This window comes from Montipora capricornis, chromosome 5, assembly GCF_036669925.1.
Source record: "Montipora capricornis isolate CH-2021 chromosome 5, ASM3666992v2, whole genome shotgun sequence".
NCBI lineage: Eukaryota > Metazoa > Cnidaria > Anthozoa > Scleractinia > Acroporidae > Montipora > Montipora capricornis.
Window position 1 is genome coordinate 14317928 of NC_090887.1, and position 19563 is coordinate 14337490.

General features: G+C 40.2%; 2 protein-coding genes across 2 annotated transcripts in view; one reads left to right on the plus strand and one right to left on the minus strand.

Annotated features, from left to right (window-relative positions):
• Positions 1–9910, plus strand: part of LOC138049577 (activin receptor type-1C-like) — a 45912-nt gene extending 36002 nt beyond the window's left edge. Inside the window, exons 4-7 of the mRNA XM_068895921.1 lie at positions 1070–1288; positions 2466–2717; positions 4396–4748; positions 5623–9910. Of these exons, the coding sequence (XP_068752022.1) occupies positions 1070–1288; positions 2466–2717; positions 4396–4748; positions 5623–5754 (956 nt within the window). The 3' untranslated portion in view covers positions 5755–9910. The remainder of the gene's footprint in view (positions 1–1069; positions 1289–2465; positions 2718–4395; positions 4749–5622) is intronic.
• A 711-nt stretch (positions 9911–10621) lies between these two features.
• Positions 10622–16202, minus strand: LOC138048429 (fibroblast growth factor 1-like). The gene is made up of 4 exons (XM_068894622.1): positions 16191–16202; positions 14193–14451; positions 12664–12767; positions 10622–11887 (listed from the first exon to the last, which is right to left on the minus strand). The coding sequence occupies exons 1-4, from the start codon at positions 16200–16202 to the stop codon at positions 11618–11620; spliced, it is 645 nt and encodes a 214-aa protein (XP_068750723.1). The 3' UTR covers positions 10622–11617.
• Between the last annotated feature and the right edge of the window lie 3361 nt (positions 16203–19563).

The following is a 19563-nucleotide window of genomic DNA, read 5'->3' on the forward strand; positions in this document are numbered from 1 at the left end:
TTCCAAGAGGATATGTGGCTATAAGGTGCACCTTGAGTTTAGATCACATTTGGGGCCAACAAGCCCCAAGAAAAAAAGTCTGCGCCTTATAACAGAGAAACTATGGTAACATACATTTTTAATACACTTACGTCCCGAAATGCCAGTACCAGTAATTAGATTCAAGCCCAAAGCATTTGCTACCTATTTTAGAGCATGATTTCAATTGTAGTGTTATTTCACACTTAAAGTGAACTGTTCAAACACAATTTCAACTAAATTTGTCTTTGATGGTAAGTTAACTAAAAATTATGTGACCTAAGTTTTGTGCCTTGATTTCAAAAAGACACCTGTTTATTTAAACTAGAACTTTCCTGTTTAATGGTCCGCCATTACTAACTTTTAAATCTTGAGAGAGCTGGATAGTGGAGAAAATGACGTCAAAGACTCATTAGTTTCAGAATGCAATGTGTGTGTACACGCCTTAATTAACATGCAGCACAGAAGTTTCTGGCTTTCAGACTTTTAAACTCATATTTTTCACATATAATATGCTGTGTTTACATGCTGAAATTTTAAGCTGGAGAGTTCCCCGTAAATGACGTCACTTTTCCCTAGATCCAACTCGCTGAGGTCCCATCGGTCAGTTTGGAATATGAGGAATGGTGGACCAAAAATCCAAAACTTACACTCAAAGTAAACAACCTTTGGATAGAAATCAAAGCTCAGAATTTTGCCAGTCAAGTGTTGAGCAGTCACACTTTCAAAATCTGAAGGAAAAAAGGAAGTGAGCAGCACTTTAATGTGTTTTCCAGCAATTTTTAACCCACTGTCTCCCAGGGGTTCACCATTGACAAGTAAAATCATCTGGCGTTAGACGGAGTAAGTAAGGCTGGTTCAGACCAGCTTGGGAGTCAAAGGGTCAATGGGGACATTTTTCAGCAAGTGATTAATTTAACCCATTGACTCCCGGGGGGTTCCCCATTGACAAGTAAAATAAGTATGGCCGATTCAGGCTGGCTTGGGAGTCAAAGGGTTAAATCCATTATTAAATTATTATTAATGTTACAAAGTACATGAATATCAACAGGAAGTGGCTCTGGGTTACCTCTTTTGGTTCAGCGCACTATCGCAAGGCAAATCCATTTGGTGGGACTCATTGGCAAAGGTCGTTATGGTGAAGTGTACAAGGGTCTGTGGAGAGGGCAAAGTGTTGCAGTTAAGATATTTTCGTCACGAGATGAGTGTTCGTGGTTTCGTGAAGCAGAGATATATCAAACAACCATGTTACGACATGAAAATCTTTTGGGTATGGTCTTGTTTCGTTGAACTGTACTTTTGACATTATTTAGGCTTAGGGCCGGGCTTTCATTATTTTATCAGCCCTTGAAGGGCTGGAAAAATTGTAGGGGGGTTACGTTATTTTGGGAAAGTATTAACATGGCTTGAAATTGTGACTCACTGGTCACCAATGCGACCAAAAATTCATTGCTGGCAACTAGATTTTTAGAACTGGTTGCCAGCTGGTGAATCACGTCTGATAACCCAGGATAAACAAAAGACAACTTCTGTATCCCTTGACTCACTTTTCTTTCCCCACGATAATAATGACTAAATAACACAAGACAATCTGTTTCACACACTTTTAATTAATAGCACAAAATGTACTTTGAAAAGCATAATTTAAATTATTTGAAAGTGCCTTTTGGGGGGGAGGGGAAGTTGTTGGCTTTCCCAATTCACTCTGGTGACTTCAAAGCTGAATGAAGCAAAGGTACAAGTCTTTTATTTTCTTGACACTAATTTAGCCTGCTGCCTACCACATATGCTTCAACCCAATACTAGTCATTATTTCTAAGGATAAAGATGATTGTTTAGTTGAAAATGTTAAATATAAACATTCTAATACAACATTATGAATGCATTGGATGATCTGGCTGAGCTGTTCTGCTTTCATAATTATTACATAAGTTGGGTGAGAGAGAGAGGGGAGGGGTTGAGGTGTAATGCTGGCTTAAATAGCCATTGCTATGGAAGGGGGTTGGGTAATGTATGAAGGACTTTCCATGTAATTTTACCACCCTCCCCCCTCCATTCGCTATTAAATGAAAGGCCCCTTACATAAATTAACTCAAGCATTTTTACTATCAAAACCAACTGAGAATGACTTCATGTACAACTCATACAAGATATGGCTCTAAATGCAAAGCTCTATATGAGAAATACTCTGCAACAAAGAATTGCTGGTTTTTTGTGACCAAAAAGATATATAATATATATGTATGTGTGTGTGTGCAGGTACCGTCTTATGTGACACCAAGATCAAACACAGAAACGCTTTTCACATCACATAAAATAAATTGGAATACATGTACATGTAATAATGATTTGTATGCATGCATAAATTAATCATCTGTACCACCAATCAGTTTTTATGGTCACAAGTGGTATCAACTAGTTTACCAATGTTTACCTTTATTTCTCAGGCTTTGTAGCAGCAGACAATAAAGACAATGGGGCGTGGACTCAGTTGTGGCTTGTGACAGATTACTTGGAGCGTGGTTCCTTGTACGACTACCTTCAACTGGCTACACTGGATGTGGAGGCAATGCTCAAGTTAGTTGTCTCAATTGCCAGTGGTCTAGCACACTTGCACATTGAGATTGTTGGTACCCAAGGAAAACCTGCTATTGCACATCGGGATTTGAAGAGCAAAAATATCCTGGTGAAAAGAAATGGTATGTATGGTTAAAACTACCCTGCGAGCCCAGTCTCCTTCAATCTTCCAAGGAAAATTGGGAATAGGAAGGAGACTGCCAGCCGCCTAGACTTTCTTTAATTTGCCACTCATCCAAAGAAATGAATGAATCAGTCCAGTTTCAACTTGTCAAACCAGGGTGGCAATTTTTTAATGTCTAAATTCCCATGAGTATTTCCTCTGTATGTTGGTTTACAGAAACTGGACTGGCAGATAGAAACCTAAATTTTTTTTTTATTAAAAACTGAAATGGCAAAACTATGAATGCATTTCCAAGGAAATGATTCCTTGGTTGTCGTGTGTTTGCCAGAGTTGTTCGAAAATATCCTGACTGTTTGTTTTGCAGTTACCGTAAACACCCGTAGATAACCTTCACCCTTCCTTGGTTGTCGTGTGTTTGCCAGAGTTGTTCGAAAATATCCTGACTGTTTGTTTTGCAGTTACCGTAAACACCCGTAGATAACCTTCACCTTTTCCCAAAAATCGTCTTTAGAAATCAAGGGTGCGGCTTATCTGCAGGAACATTTGAAAAAGGCTGCTTCCGGTGTCCAGTTTTCCATCTAACGTCCAATCTAATGCCTGATTACTAAGCTACGAACGTTCCGCTCACGTTCTTGTTGTAATGCAAAAATCTAGGGAAAAACTGTGTTGAATGAAGAAATTCCTGTCAACAAATTTGGTACCAGAAAAAGATCAATAATATGTCAAAGTTGGTAGAAACGATGTTAATTAGATTAAAGTGCTAAATTTGTGCGTAAGACTTTGAATTATTTTCTGTTTCAATGTTAATAGTGAGTTTCCATTTGATGAACAGTGGATGAAAAAGACTTCTAAAGACTCGACTTCGGATTTCTTTTGATTTCTTTCAAAAACTTTTTAAATATTTGAGCTGGTAAATTCAAGGTGCGGTTTATCCTCGGGTATTTACGGTACTGGTCACGCGTGACTGACACCAAAATACATTTGAATTTTTAACGCATACTCAATATGAATTGTCGAGTCAGCTGGCAGAGTCTCCTTCCTCTTCCCGACTTATCTTGGAAGATCGAAGGAGACTGCTAACAGGGTACATGGTGGTCAAAACGCGACAAACTCACAACTTGATGCTTTAGCTCACATCAAGGATATCAAATATGGAAGAGATGATATTTTTCAATGGGTGACTCAGGGAAACCCAGTGTTCCTTTGCAGGAGTCGAACCTACGACCTTCCTTCGTATGGGAATTTACCCTACATGTAGGCCACATTCATGGAAAGCCAGTGCTCTCTGCACTGCACAAAACCTGTCAACCTGTTCACCTCATACACTGAATGAAGGGGTAGTTTCTAAAGAAACTGTGGTGCTGCGTCGGTGGGGAAGTAGTATACAAAAATTTGGTTTTATCAACGGAGTTGATAATGTAAATTGGCCACCGTACAGAGATTCTAAAAGCTGACGTTTCGAGCGTTAGCCCTTCGTCAGAGCGAATCCGATTCGCTCTGACGAAGGGCTAACGCTCGAAACGTCAGCTTTTAGAATCTCTGTACGGTGGCCAATTTACATTATTCAACTCCGTTGATATAACCAAATTTTTGTACAACTCATACACTGTCTGCATATGACAAAATTACAAAAACCAATGTATGTTAATAGATACTGTTACCGTTGTGTATTGCAGGAACATGTTGTATAGGAGATCTTGGGCTTGCTGTGCGCCATAACTCCGTGAGTGACACAGTGGATGTTCCTCATGGCAACAGAGTTGGTACCAAGCGTTATATGCCGCCAGAGTTTCTAGAAGAAAATGTTTATGTCAGGCATTTCGATTGTTATAAACGTGGTGATGTGTATGCTTTTGGTCTTGTTTTATGGGAGGTAGCTAGAAAATGCCAGACTGGAGGAGTATGTGACGAGTACCAGCTACCATATTTTGATCGGGTAGCCTGTGACCCTAGCATTGAAGACATGAAACAAGCTGTCTGTGTGGAGAAGTTTCGGCCTTTAATCGCCAATCGATGGCTTCAAAATGAGGTATGGAAATTGTTACATGTATAATTCTGGAGTTGGTTCTAGCTTATTAAAAGGCCCACATTTGCCGTAGTCGTTGCAGTGGTTTGTTTTTCAAATGACGGTTTGTCCAATTGTGTGATCTGACTGGCTGAATGCACTCTGGCGAATCACGCGGGAAACAACATGTCATCTATTTGAATAATTTTGTGTTACACGAAATTCAGTCACAGTACCCAATGACTTTTGAGAGATATTTCTGAGCCACGGATGGCATCCGGGAGGCTACTACATGGGGAGTCATGGTGGTTTAGTGGTCATCAATCGTGCCTCCCACCTCTGTGACCCAGGTTCAACTCTGGCCTCGGGTCGTATGTGGGCTGAGTTTCAGTCGATCTCAACCTGACTCTGAGGGTTTTTCTCCGGGTACTCCGGTTTTCCTCCCTCCTCAAAATCGACTCCCAGTCATTTACATCTGGCTGGGTTTGCGGTGCTCCGAGATCACACATGGATCGTATGGCGGCAGCCATGGGCGCCTTCACATGCATTCGGTCCGATCCCGTTGAGCCGGTTGATCCTGAAAAGCCCTTGTTGGGAGCGGTCAACTGAGCGCACATTTACTACAATACACTCCCACTCTCCACCTCCACCCAACACCCCCACCCACCACCAACAACAACTGTTAAGAGTCCCAACCGTCCGGAGGGAAACTGGTTGCCTATTTACAAATGCAGCTGGGAGGCTGAACCAAGTATTATCAGGTTCAAACATGTGGTCAGAGCGGGTCTTGGAACCCGGGATCTCCGGACCTCAGGGCAAGCGCCCTAACCGCTGGGCCACACTGCTTCCATAAGGATCATCATCAGAATCTAATGATCAAATTAATGTGTATTTGTAGGCATTGCAGTCCCTGTCCAAGGTCATGAAAGAATGTTGGTACGAAAACAGCCAGGCCAGACTTACAGCATTACGTATTAAGAAAACTCTGACGTCACTCTGCGTGGCAAATGACGTTGATATCATGGTATGACACGTCCAAAGGGATGCCGCTGTATAAAAGGACGGTAATAGCAAATGAAGATCGAGGAATTCCGCAATGTCTTGGAGAACTGGTAGGAAAACTGTACACCGTGAACCGTGAAACAAGCCTGTGGTAGGGCAGTGGCATTTCGTTGCGCTTATATGTAGTCATACCAAGGAGTTGACACCTCGAAATCGATATTCAGCTGGGTCAATGCTGTAAGGGATGGACGAGAAGGACATTGGATATCTCGTGACAATTACACGATGTACATTAACATAGATTAGAAGATCACCAACGTAATATTCCCATGCACCGTATTCAAGTATTTTTTTATAGCGGTGATCAACAGTGTTTAATTCAAAGCACCCACTCCGAATAGCGCTGACCTTCAAGTATTTAAGTTTAAGCACCCATTTTAAACCGCGGTTAGCTTTCAATTTTGGTGATGGGTATCTCTATTTAAATATTATGAAAACTCGCACTTGCTCATCGGCTATCTTCGATGGTCTTGTGGTTATGTCGCTTATGGTCCAGGTTCATTCTTCTCGACCCTCATGTTCTTTAAAAATCTTGGAACGTAATAGCGTGCTTTTTCAAATTAAATTGACGAAAAAATTTTGTAAGTATAAAGTTAACTTCATGTAACCGAAGTGTAAGAGGCAATGTCCTTCTCGTCTATCCCAAATAACGCTCATCATTCAGCTGAGCCTGGAGTTTCCCAACGATGGCGGCTGCGACAACACACAGAACGTCACCACAAAACAATTTAAGAGACCTTGGAATTTATGACGGCGACGTCAATGGAAACGCCGCCAAACAATACCTTGTAGTAAGCAAAATAATGCCTCTGCTCGTGCGTTTTGAACTCTTGTTTATTTCTGTCCATTCTCTACAAAACTGCAACCGCGGTGAAATGACCAAACCTCAAATTCTATTGTAAACGTGAACACACAGCGGCAAAGTTTGTTTTTCTCTCTTGCTTAAAACAACGTTCCTAGCAATTTTGTTATTGTGTATTTTGGCTTGTGGTGTGTAAGTTGAGTAAATTGGAACAATCACGAAAGAGTTTAGAAAGCGTAGGTAGCATTTTTCCTCGACGTTTTCGTTGACGTTGTCATGTTGAAGTAACATGTTTACTGTGGGCATTAAGATTAATTTTATCAAGCAGTAGCTACCTAGCCAGCGTGCAGACGGTGTGTGAATTGAACGCTGATAGCACCGTTGTATCAGCGTTCAACTCATACACTGTCTGCACGCAGGCTATAGATACCCGGCAGCTCTTAATGTTCGAAATTTAAGTTGTTTGAAAATAGTCGATTTTTCTATCTCAGTGTGAAAAAATGGGGGTTTACCTCGGTGTAAAATCCTGTGAAACCTTTTCTTTGTCTTGTTAGCTCGGGATAGGGTTAGGCTATTGTTTGATGTTTTTTTGCTCTTTTGTTTTCTTTTGTGTAGGTCATCCGTAAGTTTCACAAGTTTTTACACCGAGGATGAACCATCGGTTTATATTCAAGCAACAGGGGAATCTTTGTTTCCATTTTTGCCTCATTAGCATAAGCCCTTCGTTTTCTAATCAATCAGCCAAAAAATCATTACTGAATATTGAAAGTCCATTGCATAATGAACTATCTCTGAAACTTTGAGCACAATTTGCTAGAAAATCTCTGAGTAATGTCGCTTTAAAAATTCAAAATTTTACAAAGAATGTATGCCAATACATTCGTACATCAGTTTTTGATGGCTAATGACTCGCTCGTTATCAAAGCCAAAAGGCTTAAAGGGAGAGTTTCACGTCTCTGCGCATGGGCAAACTGTCACGTCAGCCCATTTAATTTCATTGTTATTGAAACAATCGAAAGCACTGATGCAGGAAATTGAAACAATCCCATAGTAATTGATTACTCATTGGAATTACTTTTGTAATCATTTCCTTTGTGTTATGAACCTACAGCATGCGGATAGATTACTCGTGCTTTATGACAACTCGTGCGTAGAATAAATTTTCGACCCGTACAATAAATTCGAGGTCAAAACTAAATTCGATATTTTCTGTGTAAACCCGCAGGGTCTTCCACCAAATTTGAGCCTTAGTCATTCAGTGTATTTGCTTTAATACTCTCTGTGTTTAATTAACATCATCTGGTTCAGTAAGAAACCGTAAAATTTACAACTGATAGCGCTAAAGCTTGGACATGCGCAAAACCGTGAAACTGTCCCTTTCAAATTGGATATTTCACTAACTTTAACACGTTTTTTTACCTTTTGAAGTCAATTTGTAAATAACATGATGCCTTCTGTCAGCAAAATCGCTTGTTAATGAGACAAAATGTAACCAATGACGTCAGCAAAGATTCGCCTTTTGCTTTTCACTCAGGGTCGGGAGGTCAGGACTGGGAGGTCGTGAGTTCAACTCCGGCCGGACCAACACTCAGGGTCTTTAAAGGGCCGACCTTTTTCAAGATTATCCAAATGCAATCCGTTTCAATCTTGTCCATTTGTGTCCATCCGTGCTTCTCTTTCCTTTTACTGTATTTCTTTTATGTTGTTCAACAATTTTAAAGTGCCCCTGTCATAAAAAAATCGCTTCCTTTTTTCCTTCAGATTTTGAAAGTGTGTTTGCTTAACACCTGACTGGCAAAATTTTGAGCTTTGATTTGTATCCAAAGGCCGTTTACTTTGAGTGTAAGTTTTGGATTTCAGGGTCCGTCATTACTCACGTTGAAACCTGACCGATTGGACCTCAGAGGGTTGGATCCAGGGAAAAGCGACGTCAAAGGTTCACTAGCTTAAAACTTCAGCGTGGGAATGCAGCCTATTATGTATGCAGAGCGCGAGTTTAAAATTCTGAAAGCCCGAAATTCGCGTGCTGCATATTAATTCTGCGGTGGGTGTACACACGCATGGCATTCTAAAACTAGTGAGCCTTTGACTTCATTTTATACTCGATCCAGCTCTCTCAAGATCTTAAAGTTAGTAATGGTGGACTATTAAGTAGGAAAATTACATTTAAAGTAAACAGATGTCTTTGAAATCAAGGCTTAAAACTTTGGTCTCTTAGTGTTTAGTTAACATAGTTTTGAAATCCAAAGAAATACAAGACTTGATTTTTTGGTCACAAGGGCACTTAAAGTGCTTATTGCAATGTTTCATTCTACTTTTTGGGCAGTTTTGGGTGTCATGAAATTACATAATTTTGCGTGACATACCCCCTTTAAATGACTGAGGAGAAAGTGCTGGCTTTGTAATGACATCTGCAAATAGACTTTCTAGTCTTCTCTGGTAAGGACGATAAACCATAGTCCCCGTCTCACAACCCTTCAATGTTCATAACCCTGTGGGACACATAAAAAACCCCACACATTGTTCGCAAAGAGTAGGGCATGGAGTTCTCGGTGTTGTGGTCTGTCCTCTGTGATGTATCATGGTTGGGTGGGTAAAGACTCGGAGATATTAGCTACACCGACCAATCTACTCTAAAATCCAAGGGTAAGTAAAGATATGATGATGATACTCATTCGGGATAGATAACCAAGTAAAACTGTTTTTGAAAGGACGGAAAACTTTAATAAGCACCTTTCAATGGAAAGGTTGATTTTCAAGATGACATTTTTTTAAACACAAAATCAATCTTGAAGTAAGTCGTGTTTCTATTTTTAGGGTTTTGGAATTTTTTTCGTTTTCATGAGATCCCTACTTCAGGAAGGATTGTTTATGCTAGTTCAAAGGAACTTTTTAGGGCGGTTTTCACTTGAGTGACGTTAAAACCAAACTTTGGCCAAGTACAGACAGTTAAATGAGCAAATCATATCGCAAACCAAATATCTGCAGTGGTGTGGCTTTTGCCTGATTGGTCGAGAGTGCAGCAGGGATATTTTTAAGCCAATCAACTTGCGCGTTTTTTAAAAGCCGCAACTGACATTCAAATTATTATTGTCTTACAGCGAAAGTGATAGGCCCGTAGAGCGTGCAAGGTATAAATATATATTTTAGAAATAAAGATAGATTTAAAGTTTAGATTATGAACTGTAAATAATCAGGGAATTTAAAGGTAATTTTAGGGATTTTGTTTAAACTGTATGTAATCATTGTGTCGTGGTGGTTTGGACAAGCAACTAAGTTGAGTCCACCGTGGGAAATGCTGTGTATAAACCACAAAACTGAATGGATGTTTTTGTATTTATTGTGCTTATTTTCTAAGGAGACTAAATAAGTCGAATTCTATTCACAAAGTCTTCGGATTCAAATTCTAAATTATTGGATTCTGTTTGGTGTTATCGAGGGATCAAGGATAATTTTTCAGTGATCTGGTATCGGCTCTTATTATATTCCCAAAATGCCCTATATGATGGGCTAATTTAGCTGGCCGTATTCTACACTACATCCCGCTGAATTTGAAATTTTGATGCAACATTTTCTAGCAAGTTTTTCATGTGAACTTGTGAAACTCTTTGAATATATTATTGCAAGCAACTATTTTAAAAAGGCATTTATACAGTTGAAGCTTCCGCGTAACTTCAACTAAGGTTCCTTTCCCGCGCGCGTGACTACCTCAGATATATAGCAGGTCCCAGTTGTTCGAAAAATGGGTAGCGCTATCCACCGGATAAATCACTATCCATTGTACAGCGCAATTGGTTTCACTATGACTTATCCACTGGATAGCGATTTATTCGGCGGCTAGCGCTTTCCATCGCTTGAACGACTAGGGCCAGATGTCTTGTTAATTTCGTTTTCTCGGCCCTTACTTTTTTGAGTGGATCCGTTTCTTTATGGCCCGCGTGCTTCGCAATTGGGGTGTAAATCAACGGGTCAAAACGTGTCCCCCAGTTGTTCAAACAATGGATAGCGCTTTCCGCAGAATAAATCACTGTCCAGTGGATAGTGATTGATCCGGTGGATATCGTTATCCACCTTTTGAACAACTGGGGCCAGACCTCGAACTCGGATAGGAAGAGGTATATATTCATCACTTTTTCATTCGCGTCCACCGGCTGACTCGGTAGTTAAAGCATTGAATACCGTGCAAAAGGTTGTGGGTTCCACTCCGACTCGTCTTCAAACAACTGAGGAGAAAGTGCTGCCTTTGTGGAGACATCACTGCAAGAGGTTAGACTGAACAGTTTTCTCAGATAACGGTATGATTTCACAGGCCCTGAGTAAATTTCAGCCTTCCTTGCAGTCAATTAGTGACTGAATTACGAAGAGCGCAGCTCAACGAGATGTGTTTTCAATTAATGACTGAAAGCTTAGATAAGGCTCCTCTGGCAGGAGGCGCGGTTGATGACCACTGCTCCCAGATGTTGACTTTGTCATGTAACACTTCTTCAATATCAACGTGAGAAGTTAACTTTTTGATCAGCATGTAAAATTCTCCTCGCAATTTCAATGAAATGTTAGACAGACAGGCATTGGAAATGAAGATAATTATCAGCTTAAAGGGTGTGATCTTGATGTAACACCATATTCCCAATACTGCTCAACAAAAAATCGTATGGGATTAGTTAGGAGAATGAACGTTTCGATATTGGAAAGGGTTAAAGGCTCCACACACTGAAAAGAATAGGCACCGAGGCAAATTACCGGTGTTATAGGTTTGAAAAACGTAGCGACAGCTCCCATGGAAACCTGGGCCCCACTGTATTTCGCTTTGCGCCATTGGGCAAAATCAATCCATATGCAAATTTACTCGTTACCTCCAAAAGCTTCAATGTTTCGTTGGCAAATCCAGGATCTTTTTAATAGGATTAGATCCAGTGCTACAGTTTCCGTTACATGTGCAGATGTGTCCATTGTTTTCTGATTAATGAGTCGTTTGTTGTTCCGATGAATCCTTTTTCACCTGATCATTACGAAAATGTCATTGTTGATCTTAGCGTGCCTTGTCCCTCACCGCGCGTAAGAATTTGCCCCAATCAAATGTTTTAGTGCTCTTTCTTATTTCTGTGATTAGAAATTGATGTGACTTGTGACCTCTCAGAACCCTCGAAGCATTTCTCATTTCCCCTTTGTTTCCGATTGCCAGCAGCCACTTCCTGATCGCTTGACTCCTGTTAGCTGGATGCAAGTGAGAACTGAATGAGAAGTAGTAGTTCTCCTCCTGTGCATGCTTCAATAGCGCCTCTCGATTAGACGAGTTGGCCTGGAAAATATTGCAAAATAGAATTGTTCTCTATATGTTTGTTTGCTTATTCATTTATATAAATTCACCATGATGATATGGTCTCACAACAGAGCGAGGCTCTTAGCAAAGTGCCCCTGTTGAGTCCAGGTTTAATACAATACCAGGAACTCCGTGCACTCCTCGACTACTTGACTTGTGGATGCAGAGACCTGGGCCCAGTTGTTCGAAAGCCGATTAACGCTAATCCCAGATTAAAAATTAACCAAGGAGTTTATTTCTCTACTCCCAAATGTTGTACAACGCTGATATTTGGCAAAATTTTACATTAGACGAAGTCAAGCTTGAAAACCGAAAATAACCAAAAGAAGCTTTCACCCAAAAGTTAAAAAAGCAAACCAAAGTTTACGCTAATCCTAGATTAAGTTAATCGGCTTTCGAAAAACCGGGCCCAGGGGTTTACATACCTTTTCTTTCTTCAAACCGGCTATATGTATTTGCATTGACCAAGGAGCGCGCGACTCGCATATTGAGAAGCCGTTTTTAAATAAGTTTCGGATCGCCCAAGGGACCATTCTCAATCACTAGGATAGCAATAATGTGTGGTTCATGATTTTGGTTTTGCGGGAAAATCGATCCGTATACTCCTAGTCACAGGCTTCTGATTGGACGATTTGATTATCTGTCGTGTGTTGTGATGCAGTCACGAATTTACATTTGTTTTGATTTGAACCACACTATTGTTTATGTTAGTTAATATAATAATTACTATTTCTGCCAACCGCAAAGTGGCTTACCGTGGAGTAGATGAGTCCCGTGCTGCTGATTGCAATGTATTTCATTGTTTTCAAACTTTTCAGCTTTACCAATGCAGGCCCGTGGGACTGGAGTCGGAAAATCCCTGAAGAGGAAAATTGCAAGGTTTGCGTGCCACTTTGACCACTCCCTTCCTCAGGCTGCAACGACCTTCTGTATTCCGTTGGCCGCTAACAATAGAGAGTTTAAGCAAAGACGACGCCTAGGGCAACGAAAGCGTCAATCCAAAGTATAACTTAGCGCTATCGCAAGTATTTTGCGATTATTCCGTCTTGTTCGCCTTCTACAATACAGGCTAACTATCCTATAACTGGATGGGTGCGAAGGGTTTTAAAGTCAAAAGAGAAAATGACTGTCTCATTGTTGTATGCTCACGTTGTCGTCAAAACCTAAAATTTGGTGATTTCACGTTGCTGTTTTGTGGAGCACGGCAAAAAATGCACGGAAATTCGTGCTGCACGTGCAGCACGATTATTTTTCCTTATTTAACCAATGATATTTTTGCGTTGCCGTTGCCGTAGCCGTAGCCGTAGCAGTCGTCTTTGCTTATACTCCCTTTTGCTTAAACTCCCCAATATTTAATTATAGGGAGAGTGAGGAAGGGATACGCCTAGCAGTGCTCTTCGTGTGTTATGTGTAGTACGATAAGGATAAGTGGAACTTTGTGCGCAATTTACCAGATTGTCTCTGAGTAATGACGCTTTGAAAATTCGAAATTTTACAAAGATTACATCGGCTCATTAGGGCTTTGATGGCTGATAACTCGCTCGTTTTCAAAGCCGCAATGCTAAAAATTTGAAATTTACTTAAGTTTAACACGTTTTTTTTTATCTTTTAAAGCCAATTTGAGAATAGCATTATGCCGTCTATCAGCAAACTCGTATGTTAATGAGACAATGACGTCAGCAAAGATTCAGGTATAACCAGATGCTTTGGCTAAGAGTTGATTTTGATTTTTTTCATCAATGGGAGCCTAGGAATCAACCCTTTCCCGATCACATTTATATTTTAAAATGATTCGGATAGTAAGCGCCCTCTCATTGGTCAATAGCTGTGTTTAGATGAGAGTGCGGAAACACGGCTGTGACATCACACGAATTTTGATTGGTTATATGTTGTCAGACGCGCGTTTTGATTGGCTGGTAGGAAATATGAGCGTGTATCAAGAAAATCTGTTTCAATCAAGAATTTTTCTTCATTTGTTTCCTTCATTTGTCGAATTATCTTTGAGAAATATTTTATAAAAGTAATAGAGGACTTTTTTCCGTGTTTCCATAGCCTCAACACTCGGGGAAGTTGGGAGAATTCTCGACATAGAACGCCTGCCTTGGGAGATTCAGCATGGCTACTGTTGTGAAAGCCAATCATAACAAAGCTACCTCAGCTGGAAAATCTGTTTCCAAAACTGGATTTACTGGGAAAGGGTTGACTCAAGGGATTAGTGGAGATAGAGGTTCCCCTCGCTCCTGCTTTTTTTAATTTTGATGGAAAAAGACAGTACCGAACCTACCAAGCTTCTCCGTAATGGACTGATTCCAGCTTCCAGCCACTGTCCCGTTTTCAAACATGATCAGTTGAATTCCTTTTCTAGTTACCAGTCGGATATCCACCCATATTGAAGGGGTCACCACGCCCTTTGCACCCGTATCCAGACCTCTTACTGCGTTAGTGGGTGGTGGAGTAGTTGTCGATTCACTTGTGATTCTGTAGTTTAGTGGGGCTTTCGTTGATGAGAGCAAAGAACGAAGAACAAGGACTGAAATTAGAAGCTGAAAGCAAGAAAGAGAAAAGAAACGAAAAGCAATTTTAGTTTGGATACATTTTCTAAGCGAAAGATCTTAGCATTTATTGAATCAATTCAAGGAGGTCATCAAGGGGAGCCTCTATCTCAACTAATAACTTGAGTCAACCCTCTCCTGAGTACATTTATTTTTAGAAACAGTTTTTCCCACGGATAGTATCATTTTTCCCTTGACGCTAAGATAGCTCTGTTTTGATTGCCTTTTACAACAGTGGGCGTTCTGGGGAATAAGAGAACATGGCTAATTTGAACTGGGGAACAGAGGAACAATGTCAAAATATTTTAGGGAACAAAAACAATTTTGGGGATCAAAAAGCTGGGAACAAGTTTGAAAGTAATTTGGGGAACAACGGAACACATGCAAATATTTAAAGGGAACAAGGGAACAAGCCCCCCTTCCCCTCGCTGTTTCCTGGAAGGGCCTCACTCCTTGGCCAAGTATGAGAGATAGAGGTTCCCCATTATGAGCTCCTGATCAATTAAGTAGTTTTCAGCTGAACAATTTGATTATCCGGCACGAACTGTCGCTAAGAGCTTCACATATAGTCTCGATAACTAGTGAATGCAGTTCTTCCGGGCAAAAGTTGTCCCAAAAAGCTTTCCCTTCATGGCTCGCCTCAACCCTCTAAACAGTTTCATCATCCCTTGCACAAGTCGACTAAATAATGCATGAAATCCCCTGAATGAGCTTGTTCACAAGGCCATGTCAAAAAGCTCTATGCGAAATGGTCGATTTCCATTTTTCGACGATCGAAATTCAAGGTGTTTTGGGCAGCAGACTCGGTTTGTACGATCGGTTTGTTATCTAACAATAAAGCAATTTAATCTACATTGAAATGGTGACGAAACAAAACACAGAAAACGATCATGATAGCTAAGCCTGGAGCCACTTGCTTATCATGTGTTCGAATCATTTTAGAATCAGTTTTCTTTGACAATTGCCCTTTTCACGGTTAGTTTTTCTTACTTGCATTACAATTTGAGGCAATTTCGGGTTAAAACTACAATGCTAGATTATATTGTAATGCAAATGAGAAAAACTAACCGTGGAAAGGGCTATTGCTTCATATTATCTGTAATCCACATTTCCAAACCTTTCATTTCACATCATTTCAAATACAGGTTCTCTGCATACGCGGAGAATACATGCGTGAACACGGCACGAATTTATCGACCTTTAGCCGACGTGTGCTTTGCTTTTGTTTCACAAAACGTTTTCAATTGAACTATTATTAAGTTCTCAAATTTAATCAAAACAAAATCCTGTCATCAATGTTGCCAGCTTATGAGATCCCAGAATGAGTAAACATTGGAATTAATCTAATACGTTTGGGGACCGGAAATTTCAGAAAGTATTGATCCTCAGCAGAATGTGAGAGAGTAAACTCTTTAATTAATCACCGTTGGAATCCTTTGATTTTGCATTGTGCCCTGAGGTTTATTTGTACCATATGGGTTAATATTCGAATGCAGTCATGCGTATTTATGGGGGCTTACACGGGTCATCATTTCCACTGTTTTTCTGAAATCGGTTTTCCTCCTGCTGGACAATATTGGAAAATGAAATTTTGAAAATGTCTCAGGCCAGCATGGTCATTACCCCTTCGAGGGAGCGGCAAGGATTCTCAATGTGATCATGGCTTCTGAAATGGATCACGTTTTTTGGGCTCCTTGTGCTCCGAGTACATAAGTTACGAACTCACTTACCGGAGACGTCATCTCGCAGCGATATCGATGCTTTCTCTGGACAGATGCAAGTGAACTGGTGACATGTATAAAGGAGCCTCTTGACCATGTGCTGGACTAGCGGTTGGTGATTTTTGGCTGTATACCTTTTCTTCAAAACTACAGACTTCTAGAATTCTCCCGTCTTTCCAATTAATCTTCCATTCAGCCATTTATCTTAGTGGTTCTTGCATTTTCTTTTAACTCCGTGTTAAATGAGAGTGTTTATGACCTTCAACTTTTAAAAACTGAGACCGGCTCTTCAAACTGACTTTCTTTTAATGCTTCTTTTCAGCAAGTTCACGGACCGGCGCCTAGTATTTGAGGTTCACAAACAACGTTTGCCAATTATAATTTCAGTGAACAATGTGCCACATTCGGGAAAACAATTTTTCGTAAACTGGATACACTACAAAAATTTTCTCGTTTCCAAGGCCCTCATAAAGACTTTTTGAAGGCCTTCACCTACATATTGTATTCTCAAGTGCTTGAGAAGAGAAAGTTAATACAAGTTATTCAGCTGAAAATGATTTTGGAACAATCCTGGAAAACAATGATTGTAGGTCGGGATTTGACTAAGATGACAGATTAAAGGCACATATTGCCCAAAAGCGCTCAAGCATTCTGCCAGTGTGCCGGATGGCGAAAGTAAATGTTTATAGTGATTCAATTGAAGTTTCCACTGGCATCAAATCCGAGCCTGGGGGTACAAATTGAGCGCGACACGGAACCGAGTCACGTCCTCACGTCCCATCGTAACTTGGCGTTGAGGCATTTTCCAAACACCCTTATTGTGATGCTCAGACTTTGAGTCGAAGGCCCGTCTCTCTGGAGAAGAAACCAACTTACCCATTTATCTGATATTCTTTACGTGTACGTCTCTTCTACTCAACGCTGAAATAGGCGCACAGTTGGATTCCTTGTCATCAAAAAAGGCGGTGTCATGACGCTCATACTATTTGAGAGTTAAAGGCCTTTGTGTCTAAATATATCATAACATAACGCCTTAGTTTCGCTTACCTTTGTTCTAAGTAGCTAATCTTTTTTTGCCTTCAGTTCTGGATCGTAGTCAATTAAAACTTCTAAAAGCGAAAATGGTCAACTCTTTTTTTCATTGATATGGGAAAGTTTGATAAAATCGCCGTAAATTCCTTAAAATATTTTGCCGCTTCGTTTAGAAATTCATCATTATATTTTCTTTCCCAAGGGCTCAAGGTTTCCAATGACAATTGACAGGGGCAACAACGATAATCTTCGGTGAAATATGTGTTCGGAAGAGTCAAACTGTTCTAAGAATTTCGGCTCTACGCTACCAAACAGATATAGAATTCTTTACTAAAACATCATCTAAAAGTTTCGCAGCCAGGGAAAAGTAGTCCCCTACGTTTTCGGAAGGGAAATTCTGGAAATTCTTGGCACTTAAAAGGGTCACCTATTGCAGCAGTTTCGGATGAGCAAATGGTTCGCTGGGAAGTTCTTACGAGGCACGTTCAGCTAGCAATTTTTCAAATGAAGAGATCATTCCCTAAAATGTTCGGACACTTCAATTTTCAGCTAAGATTTCCGAATAGACCAAATTATTCTAGGTGATAAAAACATCTCTTTAGACATTCTTCATACATCACAGGGAGCCAAGAAATGTCTCTCAAAGGCTTTTGGCTTAATGGGTGCCCTTGTATTGAGCTACAAATTTCCACCAAAGACCAATCTAGGCTGCATCTGCCTAAAACTGAAAGAAGTTTATTTCTACACGGTGATATCTAACTCTTGAAGGTTGTGGGGCAGCTACTGTATTTGCTTCAAGGAAATTGGCAAATCTGTAGAGGCGTAGATCAGAAGTCAAGTCTCTTTAGAAAAGAAGTCAACTTGTTACTAAGATAAACGGAATGTTTCTTCGCATGCTTTGTATTTAAAAAGGTGGGCAGTTGGTCTGAACATGATGATAATCAAGGAATATGTGTTGGAGAGTTTTTAGAAGGCCAAATAATTATAAATACTATGTGGTGTGTAAAGGAACATCTTCAATATGCTGTGTACCGCATTTCCATGTAAAGTAGTTGACACTGGTGTACTTTGATTAACGTAGCGTACACATGACATCGGGGGCTTTAATTATTATCGAGACGAGAATCGAGCAAAATAAGGGCGATCTTCCTTGCACTGGTACTGATGTTGGCATTTGAAGGCGTGACAACGGTTAGTGAAGGGAATAAAGCTAGAGAGGTGGGGTCGCCGACGTCTTGTGAGGTTCGGTTAATAATATATCGAGTGGTGCCGATGTGGAGCTGGTACCAACTCAAGAGGAATTTACATTTTTCGGGCGACTACTAGTAAATGTGGAAATCAACATTGGAGGAAGGGGGAAACGGGGGTGGGTGTTCAAACTAATGTGACGAGTATTGTAGCTAGCGTGTAAATGTTGCCGGTAAAATCCGTTCTCAGGTTGAATCCGTTTTACCTAGATTAAATCAGTTGGTGATCTTCATGTTGCATAGGTTGAAGACGCACTCAGATGAATTGAAGAATCCTTTTTTGGAGCCTAAATTAAGCCTAGATACTAGGGCCCAAGTTGAGACTTGCTTGACGCCTCTTCGCTTTATCGTGTTTTGATCTAGGGGGATAAGACTAGACTTGAGATCGTGCTTTGGCCTAATTCTCTGAAGATACCTCGTTTCCAAGGGTACAAAGTAAGGTACTTTAACTAAGACTGAACCCCGTTCACATTCAAAGTAGGAGTCAGGAATAATTTATAGCCTTCTTAAGTTCCAAGTATGAACCCGCCTAACATATTTAAGCATTCTATTTTACAATTATATAAATGTGCCAAAAGGCGTAGCCTTAAAGGTGGTAATAGGCTAGTCGCTTTCCCTTTACACGATGGTCTCCTCGTTTTTTGATATTCTTTTACTGCTGTATCAATTTTATACTTGAACAAAGCTCCGTTTTAACTGATCTTCGTCTATTGTCACTTATGTCGATCCCATCTGCCGATTTTCCATCATTCCGTTACCTCTGTTTTCTTTAAATCCCTCAAATAGCAGCTCAGTCAAGGAATTGATTTAACTGATGCGGCCTCTGTTAAATATATTATTTTATTATATAGGTACTGATGAAATACCAGGATTTTTCCTTTTACTAAAAAATCATATCTTTACCGCGCGCAGTGAACATATCATTTTTATCTTTCACATGTGAGAATAAAGGTGTTGTCATGGTAACGAATACGGTTAGCCAATAAAACGCGAGCTTCCTCTTCATTGTAAGATACTTTTGTGCTTTAATATAATTCTTCTCTACTACACTAACATTTTTTATTGCAAAATTTTACATTATTATGATTTGTTTTTCATAACTT

Excerpts from the sequence above, each read along its gene's own strand:
- LOC138048429 (XM_068894622.1), bottom strand. Across the intron at positions 12,768-14,192 it reads GTCCATTACGGAGAAGCTTG|GGATTTTCCGACTCCAGTCC; the intron begins GTAGGTTCGGTA and ends TTTCCTCTTCAG. Across the intron at positions 11,888-12,663 it reads CGGGACTCATCTACTCCACG|GCCAACTCGTCTAATCGAGA; the intron begins GTAAGCCACTTT and ends AATATTTTCCAG.